Source organism: Hippopotamus amphibius, chromosome 2, assembly GCF_030028045.1.
Source record: "Hippopotamus amphibius kiboko isolate mHipAmp2 chromosome 2, mHipAmp2.hap2, whole genome shotgun sequence".
NCBI classification, from domain to species: Eukaryota; Metazoa; Chordata; class Mammalia; order Artiodactyla; family Hippopotamidae; genus Hippopotamus; species Hippopotamus amphibius.
Genome location: NC_080187.1, coordinates 146,755,939 through 146,776,457, shown reverse-complemented (window position 1 = coordinate 146,776,457; position 20,519 = coordinate 146,755,939). Strand labels below are relative to the sequence as shown.

At 39.1% G+C, this 20,519-nt stretch overlaps 1 protein-coding gene across 4 annotated transcripts in view; it reads left to right on the top strand.

Moving 5' to 3' along the window:
• The first annotated feature begins 43 nt into the window (after window positions 1-43).
• Window positions 44-20,519, top strand: part of WDR93 (WD repeat domain 93) — a 52,714-nt gene continuing 32,238 nt past the window's right edge. For 3 of the 4 annotated variants that reach the window (XM_057719823.1, XM_057719821.1, XM_057719824.1), the window contains exons 1-4: window positions 44-71; window positions 9,858-10,202; window positions 10,823-11,015; window positions 13,205-13,269. In XM_057719823.1, coding sequence (XP_057575806.1) covers window positions 9,900-10,202; window positions 10,823-11,015; window positions 13,205-13,269 — 561 coding nt within the window. In that variant the 5' untranslated portion in view covers window positions 44-71; window positions 9,858-9,899. Of the gene's footprint in view, window positions 72-9,438; window positions 9,522-9,857; window positions 10,203-10,822; window positions 11,016-13,204; window positions 13,270-20,519 lie in introns of those variants that run through there. The other variant, XM_057719820.1, reaches the window with a different exon arrangement.

Here is a 20,519-nt window from a genome sequence, read left to right as displayed (position 1 = left end):
AGCGACTTCGCGGGCTTCCGGTCGGGGCCGGAAGTTGTGGTTACTAAGGCGACACGGAGCTGCTGGCCCAGGTGAGCGAAACTTCGGCTTCTACCCTCGGGTGCAGCGGCTCCCCACCTGTCCCAGGACTCCCTTCTATCTCTAGGATCTCCTAGCGGGGGATCTGAGGGGGCCCATCTCCTCAGCCGCGGCGTCCTCGGGACGCCTCGCGCTTCCCCGCAAATTCCGGGTACCCAGGGATCCCCTAGCGGAATCCCGAATGGAGAGTTTCCCTGAACTTTTGCTTGGGGACTGCGGGACCTAATCATTTCCCAGCTCTGTGCTTCTGTTTCCTTTGAGCAACACCAGCTCCAGATCTGGGGAGGGAAATGGTTACAGCAGAAGTAAGCCAATACATGGAGTAGTGTATTTTAGCCTGAGAGCCAGGTAAAGTGAGAGAATTATCTGTTAGAATTATTGAACACTGAAAGAAGATTGCTACTTGAAGAAATCCTAAAAGGGTTAACATGAACAAAGTGGGGGCAAAAAGAGATTACAATGAAATAGCACCACTAAACTTTCCTTCTGTGAGGCTTGAAGACATGAAGCCCCACTCACTCCATAGCAGTAATTTTATAAAATGTGCACCCTACAGTCACAAAGTAAGGTCATCTTTTTTTGTAATCTTTATTCCCATAGTCAGGCCTGCTGCTAACATTGTAGGCCATGGGTAAAAGTACAAATAGAGACCCACAAACCATACGTTTAAATATTTAAAATTTTAAATCCAGATAACAAATTGTAGATAACAAATATGGTCTTTTCTCCTACCTGGACAAATGTACCGTCATAATGATCTAGAAGTCCAGTTTCACATTAAGGATTCTTGGACTCCTTGGAATACCTGGAAACACAGCTGGAATATGGTACTGTGGGGAGAGCTGATCTTCGGTCCTTTCCCAGCCCTTTCCACCCCATTTCTGGCTCCCACTTACATCACTGAGAGGAGCCTTGCACGCAGTGTGGATACTCCAAGCCACATCCAAGTTCTGCCCATTGTCCTGCAAACAGCCATGCCTTGTCCACCTTTCAGGTCTAGGGGTGCCCATATTAGCACCCATGTCTCCGCCCTCCAGGGAAAGCTGGGGTACAGGTACTCTGAACATGGTCTAGACTCTAGAAGAGGGGCAGTCTAGGCTTTGGGTGGGGATAGCCTCTTGACCCCACAAATTACTCATCTTTTGCAGGGGAAGTACCTGTAAAGAGAGCCAGAAGTATTCTCATAGTTCACGTCCCAGAGCAGGGCAATACTGCAAGCAATAAGAATTTGTTAAGTATTAGCACTGTATCAACCACAGTGCTGAGCTCTAGGCCTAGGGCAATAGATTAATGAGGGACACAAGAAAATAGGAAAGTACAACTCAGTAATATGTTAGATGATCGAGACGAGCACAGGGTGCTTCTAAACACAGATTTATGTAGTTTGTTTTCTATACCTACAGTTCTGCCTTTTCCACAGTATCATAAATTGAATCATTTAGTATGTAGCATTTTCTGATTTCTTTCACTTAGCGTAATGCATTTGAGTTTCATCCATGTTGTGTATATCAGTAGTTTGTAAATTTTTATTGCTGAGTAGTATTCCATTGTACTGATGTACCATGGTTTATTATCTCTTTATCCACTGAAGAACATTTGTGTTGTTTCCAGTTTGAGGCAAATAAAGCTGCTATAAATATTTAAGCACAGATTTTCATATGAAACATGTTTTAATTTTTCTTGCATAAATATGTAGGAATGGGATTGCTGAATTTTTAAGTGTAATTCAACTTTGTGAGAAACTGCCAAGCTGTTTTCCAGAGTGGCTCTACTGTTTCGCGCTCCCAGTGAATATGGGATGTGAATGTGTAGGAGTTTATCTATTCACCTATTGATAAACATTTGGGTTGTTTCCAGTTTGGGGTTCCTACAGGTAAAGCTGTAATGAATGTTCATTTACAAGTCTATGCATGGACATATGATTTCAGTTCCCTTATATCACACCTAGGAGTAGAATGAGTGGGTATTGTGGTAGGTGTAAATTTAACTTCTTAAGAAATTGGTAAACTGGGACTTCCCTGGTGGTGCAGTGGTTGAGAATCCTCCTGTCAATGTAGGGGACTTGGGTTCGATCCCTGGTCCGGGAGGATTCCACATGCACCTAAGCCTATGCCCCACAACTACTAAGCCTGCGGTCTAGAGCACACGAGCCACAACTACTAGCCCACGCACTGCAACTACTGAAGCCCGCACGGCCCTAGAGCCCGTGCTCCGCAACAAGAGAAGCCACCACAATAAGAAGCCTGCACACCACAATGAAGAGTAGCCCCCACACACAGCAACGAAGACCCAACGCAGCCAAAAAAAGAAAAAAGAAAAAAAAAATCACATTAAAAAAAATGCTAAACTGTTTTCTACACTGTATTATTTTACTTTCCCAGCAGCAGCTGGGAGAGTTCCAGTTTCTCCTTATCCTCAACACTTGGTATGGTCTGTCTTTCTAATGTGAGGCATTCTAATACATGTGTGGTGATATCTCATTGTAATTATAGTTTGCATTTCTCTGATGATTAACCATGTTGAACATCTTTTAATATGCCTATTTGCCATCTGTATATCTTCTTTGGTTAAGTGTCAATGCAAATCTTTTGCCCATTTTTAAAAATTGCATCATTTTCTTATTACTGAGTTTTAAGAGTTCTCAAAATATTCTGAACACAAGCACTTTATCATATAAATGACCTACAAATATTTTCTCCCAGTCTTTGGGCTGCCTTTTATGCTCTTAAGTATTTTTTGAAGAGCATAAATTTATTTTTGAAAGGTTTAAATTATCAATTTGTCTTATACATTGTGCTTTAATGTCATATCTAAGCAATCCTTGTCTAACTGAAGATTGCAAAGGTTTTCTCCTATGTTTTCTCCTAGAAGTTTTATAGTTTTAAGTTTTACATTTAGGCCTATGATCTACTTTGCATTGGTTTTTGTATATAGTGCAAGGTATGGATCAGAGTTCTCTTTTTTCCCCATATGGACATCTAACTGATGCAGCATTATTTATTGAAAGGATTATCTTTTCTTCACTGAATTATCTTTCCACCTTTGTCCAAATTAAACTGTCCATATCTCTGTGGGTGTAATCCTGTATTCTCTGTTCAGTTTCGTTGATCTATTTGTCTTTTTTTTTTTTTTGGTACCTCTCCTTCTCCCTCACCTATTTTACTTATCCCCCCACCCCTGTCCCTTCTGGCAACCACCTGTTTGTTCTCTGTATCTATGACTTTGTTTTTGGTTTGGTTTTGTTCACTTGTCTTATTTTTTAGATTCTGCATGTAAGTGAAACCATATGGTATTTGTCTTTCTCTGTCTGACTTATTTCACTTAACATAGTACCCTTAGGTCCATCCATGTTGTTGCAAATGGCAAGGTTTTATTCTTTTTTATGGCTCATATTCCATTATGTTTTATCAGATCTTCTTTGTCTATTCGTCTATTGATGGGAACTTAGGTTGCTTCCATATCTTGGCTATTGTGAATAATGCTGCAATGAACATAGGGGTGCATATATCTTTTCGAAATAGTTTTTGTGCTTGTTTGATTTTTTTGGAAAAATACCCAGAAGTGGAACTGCTGGATCATATGGTATTTCTATTTTTAATTTTTTGAGAAACTTCCATAGTATTTCCCATAGTGACTTCACCAATTTACATTCCCACCAACGGTGCATAAGGGTTCCCTTTTCTCTACATCCTCACCAACAATTGTTATTTGTTGTCTTTTTGTCTTTTTTAATGTCAATACCACACTATCTTGATTACTACGGCTTTATAAATCTTGAGGTCGGTAGTGTTAGTCCTCTAATTCTTTCTTTTCCTAAGTTATTTTGGCTATTCTAGTTACTTTGCATTTCCATATGAAGTGTAACATCAGCTTCTTAATTTCTAAAAAAAAACTGGGATTATCATAGGGATTGTTTCGATTTTATAAATCAATTTGGGGAGAATTGACATCCTAAAAAAATTGTCTTCCAACCCATGAGTAAGGTCTGTCTCTCCATTAATTTAGGTCTTTGCTCAGCGGTATTTTACAGCTTTCAGGATACAGGTCTTGTGCATCTTTTGTCAGATTTAACACTAAATATTTCATAGTTTTTATACTATTATATGTTACTTTCCATTTTTGATTGTTTGTTGCCAGTATATAGAAATATAGTAGGTTTTTATATATTGAACTTTTATCCTGCAACCTTGCTAACCTCATTTATTCTAGTAAATTTTTAAAAAAAGATTGCATCAGGGGGCTTCCCTGGTGACACAGTGGTTGAGAATCTGCCTGCCAATGTAGGAGACACGGGTTCGATCCCTGGGCCGGGAAGATCCCACATGCCACAGAGCAACTAACCCCATGCACCACAACTACTGAGCCTGTGCTCTAAAGCCCGTGAGCCACAACTACTGAAGCCCATGTGCCTAGAGCCTCTGCTCTGCAGCAAGAGAAGCCACTGCAATAAGAAGCCCACGCACCACAATGAAGAGTAGCCCCTGCTCACCACAACTAGAGAAAGCCCATGTGCAGCAACGAAGACCCAACACAGCCAAAAAAAAAATTTTTTCTCTATAGATAATCAGGTTTTCTCTATAGATAATCATAACGTCTGGGAATCAAGACAGCTTTATAGAGTTCTTTCCAATCTGGATGAAATAGTCCCACCACCCCCAAAACTCCCTCATGCTGTCCTTTTTAAATAACATCATCCCCTCACCTATAATTCCTGCCAACCACTGATCTGTGCCGCATTACTCATTTTGATTTTCAAGAATGCCTTATAAATGGAATCACTGCACATAAATTTTTAGACTGCTTTCTTTCATTCACCATAATGCCTTTGAGATTCATCGATGTTTTCGTGTGCGTCAGTAGTTTCCCCCTTTATATTATTGAGTGGTATTCCATTATGTGAATATACTGCAGCTGGTTTGTCTGTTCACCTGGTGAAGAACATTTGGATTGTTTTCCATTTGGGGTAATTATAAATAGAGCTGCTGTAAATATTTGTGTACAGGCTTTTTTGTGCACATCAGTTTTCATACTCTTAGTTACTCAGGGGTTGTGTTGCTGGGTCATGTGGTAAGTACATGTTTAACTTTATAAGACACTGCTAAATCCTTTTTCCAGAGTGGTGGTATCATTTTGCATTCCTAACAGCCATGTATGAGAGTCCAGTTGCTCTGCATCTTCACAAGTGTTTCATATTGTCAGTATTGTTTTTAAAAATTTGAACCATTGTAATAATTCTGTATGATTAGAGAACATAATTTGCATGACTTGAGTACTTATAAATTTATTAAGACTTGGTTTCTGGCCCAGAATATGGTTTGTCTTAATAAATGTTTCAAGTATACTTAAAGAATTTGTATCCTGCTGTTGCTGGGCAGCTGTCAACTGTCAGTCAGATCAAATTCATTAATAGTGTTCACGTTTTCTGTATCCTTGCTGATTTCTCTGTCTACATGTTCTATATGTTATTGAGAGAGGATATTGAAATCTCTGACTATAGTTGTGGATTTGTCTTTTTGCATTGAAATTCTATCAGTTTTGCTTCATGTATTGTGAAGCTCTGTTTTTAGGTTCATAAACATTTAGGATTATTATGTCTTCTTGATGAATCAACCCCTTTATTATTATAAAACAAACCTCTTTATCCCAGATAATAGTCTTTGCTCTGAAATGTGCTACATATGATATTAATATAGCAACTCCAGCTTTCTTTTAATTAGTGTTAGCATAGTACATCTATTTCTACTCTTTTAGTTTTAACCTATATGCGTCTTTACAATTAAAGTGGATTTTTTGTAGGCAATATCTGTGAGTTGAGTTGAGTTCTTTAATCTGACAACTTCTATTTGCTGATTGGTATCTTTAGACTGTTTACATTGTATATGATTATGATATGGTTAGGGTTTGCTGTTTATTTTATTTGTCTCATCTGGGGTTCTTTTGCCCCTTTTCCTCTTCTTTACCTTTTTTAACTGAGTATTTTTATGACTCCATTTTTCCTCTTTTATTGACTTACTGGCTATAACTCTGTTTTATTACTTTAGTGGTTGCTTTAGGGCTTATAGTATGCATCTTTAACTTATCATAGTCTACCTTCAGGTGATAATGGTATACTTCCATTTCTCCCCTCCTAGCCATTGTACTATTATTTTCATTTATTTTTCTTCTATACATGTTATTAACCCCATACTACATTATTATTATTTTTGTTTAAACATTTTAAATATCTTTTGGAGGGATTTCAATAGTAAGAGAAAGTATTTTGTATTTACCCACACAGCTATTACCCAGTGCTCTTCATTCCTTTGTGTAGATTCACATTTCTCTCTGATGCCATTTTTCTTCTGCCTGAAGGCCTTTCTTTAACATTATTTAACATTTTTTATTTATATTTTTATTTAACATTATTTCTTGTAATCCTGCTGAATTCTTTCAATTTTTGTATGTCTAAAAAGTGTTTACTTCACCTTCATTTATTGAAAGATATGTTGTTTTGCCTAGAATTCTTGATACATTTTTTGCTGTCAGTACTTTTAAGATGTTGCTTCACTGTCTTCTCACTTGTGCTGTTTCCTTCAGGAAATCTGTTGTCCTCTACTTTGTTCCTCTATGCATGCCTTTCTAGCTCTGGCCGCATTTCAGATTTTGTCTTTATCACTAGTTTTGAGCAGTTTGTTCATGATGCGCCTTGGCATAAATTTCTTCATGTTTAATTTGCTTAGGATTTTTTTCTTCTTGAATTTGTGGGCTGATAGTTTTCATCAAAATTTGAAAATTTTTGTCCACTATTTCTGCAACTTTTTTTGGTCTCCTCCCTCCTTTGGGGATTTCAATCACTTATATTAGGCTACTTCAGGTTATCCCAGACCTCACTCTCTTCATTTTTTTTTCAAAAATTTTTTCTCTTTGTTTCATTTGGCTTCTATTGCTGTGTTTTCACTGATCTTTTCTTTGGCGCATCTAATTTGTTTTGCTCTGAAATCTTATTAATCTAATCCAGTGTATTTTTCAGTACCCTCTCTCATACATTGTAGTTTTCATCCCTAAAAGTACAGTTTGGGTTTGTTTGTTATTTTAATAACTTCCACATCTCACTTAAAACGTTCAGCATTTCCTCTTGGTTTTTGAACATGTGGAATATACTAACCATTTCATCTGCTGAGTCTAATATCTGTGTTGATTACGAGTCACCTTCAGTTGAGTTTTCTCTTTATTATGGCTTGTGTTTTCTTGCCTCTCTCCATGCCAGGTAATTTTTTTATTGGATCTTAGACTTTGTGAATTTTACTTCAGTGGATGCTGGTTATTTTCGTAACCGAGCAAGGGCTCATGTGCCCGTGGCACAAAAAGCCAAACTCTGACAGCCAGTGTTTGCAGCAGAGTAAGGGTTTATTGCAGGGCACCAAGCAAGGGAGTGGGATACAGGTCTTATATCCACTGCCTCTTGGTCTTTGAATTAGGGATATTTTAAAGAGGAGGAATAAAGAAACTGGGATTAATCATCATCTTGTGACATTTCTATGACCTCTTAATCGTGGTTTCGGGAGTCAGGATATATCTGGTTTGTGATTCTCTGGCCAGGTGGTCCATGGCTCTGGGGTCTGTGAGCTCATCTTGCCCTGGAGAAACAACCTGAGTTAGTACATTAATGATGATATCTATAACACCAATTTTAGTACATTTGCGATGCTATCAACAACTGCAATCTTAGTCATCTGATTCTGGTTGACTAGTGTTCAATTAGCATAGGACTGAGGTCAGAGGAGACAAGCAAGGGAATAAAGTTTTGGATAGAGAGATTAATCACAAACTCAGTAAGGGAACTTGGTTCTAGCAGGGCTCGGTTCATATTTGTATTCCTATAAATGTTCTTGAGCTTTGTTCTGCTATGTAGTTAAGTTACTTAGTAGGTGTGATCTTCTGACTTCCAAGATTTGATGGGCAATACCAAAGCAGTGTTTATTCTAGGTTTAATTTTTCCCTCTGCTTCACTAGACTTTCCTGAGTACTCTACCCAGTGTTTGTGAATTATGAGCTTTTCCATTCTCCCTGATGGAAGCAGGCATTATTCCTGGCCCTGTGTGAGCTCAGCTTACTTTTCCCACTGATGATTTCAGGTGGTTCTTTCCTTTCAGACTCAGACCCAGATAGTCTCCTCTCACTTTGCACTGGAAACATCACAAATGTACTCTAGCAGATGAGAAAAGATGATGGCAGCAGGGCCCTTATAAAACTTCCATGGCCCCAAGGTACTCTGAAAGTGCAAGATCCTATGCCACTACCTACTAAGCATTTTAAAATGTACCCCGTATCCCACTACTGGGCATATACCCAAAGAAAACCATAATCCCAAAAGAAACATGTACCAAAATGTTTATTGCAGCACTATTTACAATAGCCAGGACATGGAAGCAACCGAAATGCCCATCAACAAATGAATGGATACAGAAGATGTGGCATATATATACAATGGAATATTACTCAGCTATAAAAAGGGATGAGATGGAGCTATATGTAATGAGGTGGATAGACCTACAGTCTGTCATACAGAGTGAAGTAAGTCAGAAAGAGAAAGACAAATATTGTATGCTAACTCACATATACGGAATCTAAAAATGGTACTGATGAACTCAGTGACAAGAACAAGGACGCAGGTGCAGAGAATGGACTGGAGAACTCGAGGTTTGGGAGGGGGCAGGGGGTGAAGGGGAAGCTGAGACGAAGTGAGAGAGTAGCACAGACATATATATATTACCAACTGTAAAATAGATAGCCAGTGGGAAGTTGTTGTATAACAAAGGGAGTTCAATTTGAGGATGGAAGATGCCTTAGAGGACTGGGATGGGGAGGGTGGGGGGGACTCGAGGGAGGGTGGGGGGGGAGTCAAGGGAGGGAGGGAATACGGGGATATGTGTATAAAAACAGATGATTGAACATGGTGTACCCCAAAAAAATAATAAATAAATAAATAAAATTAAAATAAATAAATAAAATGTACCCCATATTCCACATTAAATGCCTTTTTTTAACTGTAACATTTGAAAATCTTTTTATAATTTGTACAGTTTTGAGTTTTATAAAGTACAGATTGCTTGTTCTTTTCCTATAGATTTAAACATTATGCACACATAGTGTTAAGTTGTAAACATTTTTATAAATATTTAATTATTTTTATTTTGTGGGGTGGTTTTTTAGTCAGTTTTTTTCAAGTCTCACACATTTCTTTGGGCTCTTGAAAAATCTCATAGTCTCTGGGCGCTGTGCCTACAGAGCTCCTGGATGGCAGCAGGGGGAACAGAGAGAAAGGAACAAATTGGACAGCAAGGACTGGAAATGCTTGAGCTGCATCTGATTGGAGGGGAGGGAAAAGGAACTGGAGATGTTGTGGCCCCCTACCCAGCTGGCTTCAGCACAACCATTTGCAGAGATGGAAGAGCCAGGAGAAGGTATAAGTTGCAGGAGAAAGGATGTATTCTATTTGGGACAGAAAGACAGCCACTTTCTTAGGAGGTGAAGAAAGGCAATGAGGATGCCAGATTCCTTTCCTTTTGTCATAGCGCACATCATCTTGGGCTAGCCTGGGAAGATGTGAATAGTCAACACCTGTCTCTGCTGATATCCTTATTAATATGAAGAGCATATCTTAGAAATGTGGTAATAAGGAAGACGCCAGTCTCTAGAATAAATAGTTCCTGTAGGCTAATATGGTAAGGAGGATAATGTGCTGTCTTCTGGTAACTTCCCCTTTTTCTCAGAGTACCTTGGCTTATTTCCTTGATCAGCTTTTCAGAATTTCATAGCTGTTTCCAGCACCACCTTCTGTGATGACATCTCCCAAAGGAAGTCGAACACAGAAGATGAAGCTGCCCACTTTTACACGAAAGAGGACGCTGGAAGTGCCGTCCCCGACAGAGAAGGACTGGTCTAAGGATGATGAAGAGGATTGGGTCTTCAAGGGTCCAGATCAAGAGCAGGATTCCCTACCTCAGCCTTATCGAATGATCGACAAGCTGGTGAACTTTCTGTTTGACCGTTCGTGGGAAATTATTGAGGAGAGGGACGCCTCGAGGAAAGCTGAGCTCAGCCGGATCCAGCCCACCATCTACCCTCCACTTCTAGAAAGCAAGGTAAGGAGCAGCTGACAAGGCGGGCCTTGTTTCTCAGTTGAGTGTGTTTAAATGAAAACACCTGATCCAGGGAAGGAATTCCTGCCAGCAATCTTCATTCAGTAGGACAGGTGCATTTTTGAAAGATTATAGGCATGCTGATGTTGATTAAAATAGATCTAGTAATTGCCTGGGGAAATGGGTGTTCTGGTTAATTGAAGATTATACAGATGTATCTTTTACATCCTATTGTTATTTTAAAATCTTTCGGAATGTATTAATCACTGTCTTGCTTGATGGTTGAGAATCTGCCAGTGTGTCAGGTATAGCTCTTTCCACAGTGTTCTATATGAATAAAGTACAGGAAGTAGGGCCACTGGTCCTCTCATCACAGGGCCTGTGGTCACACTTAGTGCTGTGAATGAGCATTTATTCGCAACTTCTTTGTTTTCTCTGTCCCCTTTCCCCTAAAAGTAGAATGCTATGACTGTCTTGATGTTTGGGCAAGATATTTAGATGGGCACTGTGTTTCGGCATGATATTATAACTAGGAAGGACCTGCATCCGTCTTTGAAAAGTTAGCTCATGCAGATGGTGATAACTGAAAATCATTCCTTTTTCCTTTGTTTTTCTTTTCCCAGCTCAACAAAATGCCCAATTGTATGGCTATTTCCCAAGACTATGTGTTTGTTGGAGGAACCAAAGGATTCTCCATCTATAATCTGTACAATGCTAAACGTCTATATGTTTGGGAGAAATTTAAGCTTGATGTCACCTCCATCTGGGCCACAGATTTGGGGAATGAAATACTTATTGCTCCTGTGGATGAAATAGGTATTTGTTCTTCATTCATCTTCCTTTTTAGCCTAACTTAGAGGTACCTGTAGACTGCTGTTCAGTTTAATCTCCTTTCCAGGCATGGGAGGGGCTAGACATGGAGAGTTCTCCCTGATCATGTAGTATTAACTGACATCTGTGTGGTGTGTCGGGCACTATTGTAACATTTCACATATGTTGGCCCATTTCACCCTCACAACAGCCCTAGTAGGTAAATACAGTTTATTATTTTTGTTTTACAGAAGAGGCAACTGAGGCATGGAGGTTAATAACTTACTTGAGCTAACGCAGAAAGTAAGTGGCACGGGCAGGATCTGAACCAGGCAGTATGGGCCCACCCTTGCCAGCACTCAGCAATCCTGCTGCTCATTTAAGCCAGGCTTGCTTTTTTGCCTCAGCCTGAGGATGACCCAGGCATGGGGACCACAGTATAGAGAACTAAGGACAGTGTCCTGGAGGAAACTGTGTCTGCAGGAGAGTGACCTGACCCATTGGCATTTTAGGAAGAGCACCCTGATAGGAGTTTGAAAAAGTCAAATGGAGAGGTAAAGAGACCATGAAGAGCTAGTGCATTCACTGAGGAGAGAAGTCATGAAGTTCTGAAGCAAGGCAGGAGCTGTTGAAAAGAAAATTGTACTATGGTTCTGTGAGATGTTAACATTAGGGGAAATGAGGTGAGGGATATAAGGGATCTCTGTACTATTTTTGCAATTTTTCTAAAATTAGTTCAAAATAAAAAGCTTAAAAATGAAAAGGAGGACTTCCTAGGTGGCGCAGTGGTAAAGAATCCGCCTGCCAATGCAGGGGACACGGGTTTGAGCCCTGCCCTGGGAAGATTCCACATGCCACGGAGCAACTAAGCCCGTGCACCACAACTATTGAGCCTGCGCTCTAGAGCCCGTGAGCCACAACTACTGAGCCCATGTGCTGCAACTACTGAAGCCCACACGCCTAGGGCCCGTGCTCCACAACAAGAGAAGCCACTACAATGAGGAGCCTGCGCACCACAATGAAGAGTAGCCCCCGCTTGCAGCAACTAGAGAAAGCCCGTGTGCAGCAATGAAGACCCAACACAGTCAATAAATAAATAAATAAATAAATTTATAAAAATAAAAAAAAATGAAAAGGAAAATACAGTGGAAAAACTTGCTGAGTGATGGAATATATGTGTGAGGTCAGGGAGTGGGGAGGTATGTGAGGGATAAGTGAAGAAAAATGACTCTTTTCCTCCTTAGATAATGGAGTGGATGATGACAGCATTTCTTGGTAAGCAATTATAGGAGAATAAGGTTCCAGGGGTCTGTGAGTTGAAGAATTGCATTTGAGCGTGCACGTCTTTAAGGCACCTGGAGTGGGAATGTTGATACTCAGGAGGAGTTTGGTCTAAAGATAGGATTGCATTTATCACACTGCATTATATCTAGTTAGTTTCCTGTCTGTGTGATTCTCAGTGTGATGAATTTGAGGGCAGAAACTGCCTTGGTTGTCCCCAGCACATTCATGGTCATGGAGCAGATATCCCATAAATGTTTATTGGGTTGAGTTAGACGTTCACCCACAGTGGGCCAAATGCCTCTGCAAGGTCTATATTATGGCTGTAGGGGCAGGTTATGAGTGTCTGGGAGGCACCTAAAGAAAGAGGCAAGAAGGCATGGTGGATAATGATCATATACTAGAGCCCTTAGGTTAAATGAGAATGAGAATGACAGAATTACTTATTGTATCAACAAAATTAACTGCATGAGGGACTTGTTGGGGTTTGAGAGATGAGGCACATAGAAGAGTAAGATGCGATCCTTTCCCTCAAAGCATCTGTGAACTTGCTCGAGGAATAAAAAACACTTACCAGGAAGCAGTTGGATAACAGTGTGAAACACTGATGTGCTAAAACAGATGAATGGAAATCAAGGAGTGGATTGGTGTGACTAAAGTGCTTATAAGAGGATTCTAGAAGAGGGTAGGGCCAGTGTAGACAGACAACCCAAGAGGGAGAATAACTTGAACATTTCAAGTGTGGGGTGGAAGAAGGCAAGGAAACCAAGATGATCACGGGCAGTGGAGGGGCCAGGGAGGAAACCTAATAACACAGGAGCTTATCATGATATTTCAGAAAGTCAACTATTAAATTCCAACTTTTCTTCAGCTCACCTGCCTGTCTTTCATTCTTACTTATTTTTTTGTTTCAGGTATCGTTAGATTATTTTATTTTTATAAGGATGGTCTTTACCTCATCAAAGCCATCAATGAAGCGGTAAGCTCATGTTCTTTCATCTGTAGCTGGGCCATAAGCTGTAGCAAATCAAGCTTACTTTTAACATGGAGACAATGATAGCCATCCTAGAGTAGAAAGAAATAGAGACCTCCTTGGCCAGAGGGCCTCCTCCAAAATATCCAATTGAAAGATCCCTCACCATCAGAGAGTACATACTGAATGCCTTGGATTTATTCACCCTGTTGTCAAGAAAAGAATTACTACGGAACTGTAGTCCAGATTGAGCACCAGACCAACATGTCTAATAACTACTTACAAGTCCCTAAACTTCCCAGGCTTCTTCACATCCTGTTCCCTTGTCCATGCTATTCCCTCTGTGTAGAAGGCTCTCCTTATCCCCCTACCTACTATATGTGCCTCTTAAATGTCTCTGATTCTTCAAGACCAGTTCAAATATCCCCTTTTCTGAGATACTTTCCCTGAGATATACCCAAGAGAAGTTGATCTCTCCCTCCTCTGTGCCACCACCTTATAGGACAGAATTTCTATCACAGTGTTTTCTCCACCCTCCATACTTATTTGTTTATATGACTGCTTCTTCTCCTGGATGTAAGTTCCTTGAGGGCAGAGGACATGGCTTATTCACCTGTATATTTCTTGTTCCTAATACACTGCCTGCATACTATACATTCTTAGAAAATGGGTTGTTTTTTTTTAAATTAATGAATCCAAAAAAGAGGAGGCATTGCTCAGAGTATATTTTTAGTTGCAGTTTGTTTTATAAAAATTATTATTAATGGGTACCAAAGCAGTTCAGTGGGGAAAAGAAAGTATTTTCAACAAATGATGCTGGAATGCTGGATAAACAAATGGGTGAAAATGAACCTTAACCCTACCTCACATCATATATAAAAGTTAATTTGAGATGGACTATAGACCTAAATGTAAAAGCTAAAAACATTATCCTTTTTGAAGAAAACACAGGAAATGTTTTTTTGCAACCTTGGGGCAGGTAAAGATTTCTTAGGACATAAAAGGCACTGTCCATGAAAGAAAAAAATTGAAATTGGACTTCATGAAAATTAGAAACTTTTCATTCCTCATGCCACATACAAAAATTAACTCAAAATGGATCATATATCTATATGAAAAGTCTAAAACTATAAAACCTCTAGAAGAAAACATAGGAGGAAGTCTTTGTCACCTTGGGTTAAGCAAAGATTTTTTAACTACAGCAAAAACACCTTCCATACAAGAAGAAAATTGATAAATTAGACTTCATCAAAACTAAAACCTTCTGTTCTGCAAAAGACAATGTTAAAAGAATAAAAAGGCAAGTCATAGACTGGGAGCAAATGATTACAAATCACATATCTGATAAAGGACTTGTATCCAGAAGATATAAAGAACTCTCAAAACTCAAAAATAAGTAAACAATCCAGTTTTTTAAAATGAGCAAATGTCTTAGGAAAAAAAAGGACAGTTCACCAAAGAATATATACAGAAGGTAAATAAGATGTTCACCATCATTAGTCATTAGGGAAATGCAAGTTAAAATCATGAGCTATCACTGCACGTGTATTAGAATGCCTAAAATTGAAAAGACTAACCATACCAAATGCTGGCAGAGCTATGGAACAGTTGGAACTCTTACTCACTGCTGGTCATAAAGCATAGTGCCACAACCACTCTGGCAGTTTTTTTTTTTAAAGTTAAACATACACCTACTGCGTGATGTGGCCATTCCACTCCTAGATATTTGCCCAGGAGAAATGAAAGCATATCTTCATACGAAGACATGTACATGAATGCTCATAGCAGCTTTCTTTGTAATAGCCAGAAACCAGAAACCACTCAACACCCATCAACAGGTGAATGGTTAAGCAAATTGTGGTACATACTGCTCAGCAGTAAAAAAGGATGCAAATAACAACATGGCTACATCTCAGAATAATTAGGCTGGGTGAAAGAAAAGAGACAAAAATAATAGATACATACTGTATGATTCCATTTATGTAAAATTCTAGAAAATACAAACTAATCTAGTGACAGGAAACACCAGTTTTTGCCAGGGGTGAGTTGGGAAAGGGGTGGAGGGAAAGCTTACAAAGGGGCAGGAGGAAACTTTCAGCGGTGAGGGATAAGTCCGCTATCTTGATTGTGGTGCTGGTTTCAAGGGATATACATATGTCTAATCAAATCGTACACTTTAAACATGTGCAGTTTATTATGTTATCACATCCCTAATAAAGCTGCTAAAAAATTTTAAACTTATGCTCATCAAAAGACGCTATTAGAGTTTGATCAGTATCAGGGGCAGAGAACGAACCCCAGAGAGCTCTGAGAAACCCCACCACCGCCCTGCCTAGTGACCCCTCACACCCCAGGTGGAGCCACAGCTGTCACAGCGGCCTCAGTCACCATGACCACAACCCTGAGCAAGGAGGCAGAGACCCAGCAGCCCTCCACACGCCCTCTGTACTGCCCACACCCATACTACCCATGCCAGGAGCTGCACCTGCTGATGGGGACAAGGAGGTTATGGCAATGAAGGTTTAGGGAACTGTCAGATGGTTCCTGTGAACAACAGATACAGTTGCACCAACAGTAAGGACACCAAGGAAGATGTACTTGGACAATGGACTGCTGTAAAGAATAACCCAGGAAGTGCCTTTGCTGTGTAGGAGATAGACCATGGAGTGTGATGTTGGAGAAGGGATGCAGAGGCTGCCAATGTTACAAGCCCTGTATGATTCCAGTTACATGAAATTTAAGAGCGGTTGAAACTAAGCTACGTTGGTGAGGAAGAGCAGAATGTTGGTTGCCTATCGAGGTATAATTGACTGAAACAGTGCACTAGGGAACTTATATCTTGACTGTGTGTTTGTTATATAGATGTATACATATGTCCAAACTCATCAATTTGTACATTTAATATCTGTGCCTTTAATGGTTTTTAAATTTTATGTAAAAAGAAATCTCTCTAAAAAATATACAGGGAATACTTATCAACTCATTTTATGAGACCAGTGGAACTGTGATATCCTAACTTGACAGGGACGTTACAGAGAAAGTAGTGTTGATGGATTAGAACACACCAAAGGTGTTTAAAAAAATTAATTCATTACATATATGTATTTTTTAAGAACTTCACTAATACCTTTGGAAGTTTACAAATTCAGTATTCTGAAAACTGATTAAAGAGAGCATCAAGCATTTCTCTTGACTTTCCCAGATAGCCTGTATTTCAGGGTAATCAAATAGTTGATGATGGAAAAATGGAAAGATTTTCTTTATAGAAGAATTCTGACAAATCCAGAAGGAATGCTAGAATTGGGCTATCTCAATTTTGTAGCCATTTTCAGAGTAATGGTCTAGGTAATGACCATCACTGGCTGATAGGGAACTTTATAATTGATGAGCCAGGATAACACCTGTTGTCAGTGAGCAACATGAACACTATTAAAAGAAAGAAAAGCTAGCTATTATGAGCCTCCTGATGTGATACTGGAGGGAGACACCAAACACCTGTGGAGTATTCGTGCCTTTTGTTTTAATTGAGCCTAAATCTAATTAAACCTCTAGATCTAGTTACTGGATTACAGGAAATACAAGGGACCCCAAGGAAATGTTAAACAATGCCAAGGGATGCAATGAGTCCAGTCCAGAAAGTGAAAAATTCCATAGGACAAATGACTTGGTTTATTCAACAACAACAAAAATGGTGAAAAGAAAAACAAATGGGGTAAAAATTATAAATTAAAAGAGACTTAAGAGATAAATTAACTAAGTACAATACATGGACTTCATTTGAGTCCTGAGTTTTTTTTCTGTTTGGATTGTGACTTTTTAAAAAATTTTTATTGGAGTAGTTGATTTACAATATTGTGTTAGTTTTAGGTGTACAGCAAAGTGAATCAGTTTACACATGAATCCTGATTTGAACAAACCAATTGTGGAGAGATATTTATGAGACAATTGAGGAAATTTGAAGACAGACTGGATAGTAAGTGGCATTAGAAACTATGGTTAATTAAATAAAAATATTTAATGAAGTTGGGGGTAATAAACCAAGATTTGTCATATACTGTTAACTGGTGGAGTTGAGGAATGGATATGTGGGATTCATTATGCTATTTTCTGTCTTCATGTGCATTTGAAATTTCTATAACCTACAAGTTGATATTAAAATGTATAAATAAAACTTTTTAAAATGGCCTTACTACCCAAGGCAATCTACAGAGTCAATGCAATCCCTATCAAAATACCAGTAGCATTTTTCACAGAACTAGAACAAATAATTTTAAAATTTGTAAGGAAATACAAAAGACCCTGAATAGTCAAAGCAATTTTGAGAAAGAACAGAGCTGAAGGAATCACAATCCCTGACTTTAGACTATACTACAAAGCTACAGTAATCAAAACAGTAGGTATTGGCACCTAAACAGACACATAGATCAATGCAACAGGATAGAAAGCCCAGAAATAAACCCATGCACTTATGGTCAATTAATTTACAAGAAAGGAGGCAAGATTATACAATGGAGGAAAGACAGTCTCTTCAATAAGTGGTGCTGGGGAAACTGGACAGCTACATGTAAAAGAATAAAATTAGAATATTCTGTAATACCATATACAAAAATAAACTCAAAATGGATTAAAGGGGACTTCCCTGGTGGCACAGTGGTTGGGAATCCATCTGCCAATGCAGGGGACAGGGTTCGATCCCAGGTCCAGGAAGATCCCACATGCCGTGGAGCAACTAAGCCCATGTGGCACAACTACTGAGCCTGCACTCTAGAGCCTCCAAGCCACAACTACTGAACTGGCACGCCACAACTACTGAAGCTCGCATGTCCTAGAGCCCATGCTCTGCAACAAGAGAAGCCACTGCAGTGAGAAGGCCACGCACTGCAACGAAGAGTAACCCCCATTCACCACGACTAGAGAAAGCCCATGCAGCTAGAGAAAGCCCGTGCGCAGCAGCAGAGACCCAATGCAGGCAAAAATTTAAAAAGAAAATTTTTAATTAAAAAAAAAATTTTTAAGTGGTACAAATCAACTGGTTTGCAGGGCAGAAACAGAGACACAAATGTAGAGAACAAACATATGGACACCAAGTGGGGACAGCGGTGGCGGGGGGATGAATTGGGAGATTTGGATTGCCATATATACATTACTAATAAGAAAAAAATATCAAATTGTACACTTTAAATATATGCAGTTTATTGTATGTCAATTTTATCTCAATAAACGTTCCTAGAAAAAAAAATTTTTTTAATGGATTAAAGAACTAAATGTAAGATCGGATACTATAAAACTTCTAGAGGAAAACATAGGCAGAACACTTTTTGACATAAATCGCAACAGTATATTTTGGATCTGTCTCCTGGGGTAATGGAAATAAAAGCAAAAAAACCCAAATGGGACCTAATTAAAGGCTTTTGCACAGCAAAGGAAACATAAACAAAATGAAAAGACAAAACCTACAGAATAAACAAAATGAAAAGACAAAACCTATAGAGAAAATATTTACAAATGATGCAACCAAGGGATTAATTTCCAAAATATATAAACAGCTCATATAACTCAACATCAAAAAATAGACATTTTTCCGAAAAGGAAATGCAGATGGCCGACAGGCACATGAAAAGTTGCTTAACATCACTAATCATCAGAGAAGTGCAAATCAAAACCACAATATTACCTCACACCTGTCAGAATGACTGTTTTCAAGAATAACATAAATAACAAATGTGAGCGAGCATGGACAGAAAAGGGAACCCTCATACACTGTTGGTGGGAATGTAAATTAGTGGAGCCACTGTGGAAAACAGTATGGGGTTTCTCAAAAAACTAAAAATAGCACTACCATATGACCCAGCAATTCTACTCCTGGGTATTTATCCAAAAAAACCCAGAGACACTAATTCAGAAGGATACAAATTCATAGCAGCATTATTTACAATTGCCAAGATATGGAAGCAACCTACGTGTCCATCAACAGATGAATGGATAAAGAAGATGTCGTGCGCGCGCACACACACACACACACACACACACACACACACACACGAATACTACTAAGCCATAAAAAAGAATGAAATTTTGCCATTTGCAGCAACATGGATGGACTTGGAGGGTATTATGTAAGTGATAAAAGACAGAGAAAGACAAATACTGCATGATATCATTCATGTGGAATCTAAAAAATATAACAAACTAGTAAATATAACAAAAAAGAAGCAGACACACATATAGAGAACAAAGTGGTGATTACCAGCGGGGAGAGGGAAGTGGGGAGGAGCAATATAGGGGTACGAGATTAAGAGATACAAACTATTATGTATAAAATAAGCTACAAGGATATATTGTACAATATGGGGAACATAGACACTATTTTACAGTAACTGTACATGGAGTATAAACTTTTAAAACTGTGAATCACTATATTGTGCATCAAATATACTTCAGGTTTTAAAAAAGAAAGTGAGGGACTCCCCTGGTGGTCCAGTGGCTGAGACTCCGTGCTATCAATGCAGGGGGCCCGGGTTCGATCCCTGGTCAGGGAAATAGATCCCATATGCTGCAACTAAGTGTTGGCATGCCACAACTAAAGATCCCACATGCCACAACTAAAAGATCTTGCATGCCACAACTAAGACCTGGCACAGCCAAATAAATAAATAAAATTAAAATAAAAATAAAGTGAAAGAAAAACAAAAATTAAAAATGTTTAAAACATTTTCCTTAAATAATTTAGGGGGCTTACCAGCCTAAATAGTCTAGCCACCTTATTTTGCTAGTGTTAGAACTCCTAAAAGGTATAGCACAACCGTACACATTGAGTCTTTTTCATCTGGCCCAAAATTTGAGCAGGTTTCATTCTAGGATTACATTCAGCCTCTACCTAATATGGACTGAATATTTGTGTTCCCCTAAAATTCATGTTGAAATCCTAATCCCCAGTGTGGTAGGTGATTAGGTCCTGAGAGCAGAGTCCTCATGGATGGGATTAGTGCCCTTATAACACCAAGAGAGGTCCCTCAACCCTTCCATCATGTGAGGACATAGCCACAGGTGGCAGGCAGTCTATGGGCCAGGAAGCTAGGTCTCACCAGACACTGAATCTGCCAGAAATCCTTGGAAATCTTGGATTTTCAACCACCAGGGCTGAGAGAGATAAATGTTAACCGTTTATGAGCCACCAAGTCTGTGGTATTTTGTTATAGCAGTCCAATCAGACTACGACAGTACTGTAGCCAAACAGAGCCTTTTTTCAAGCAACT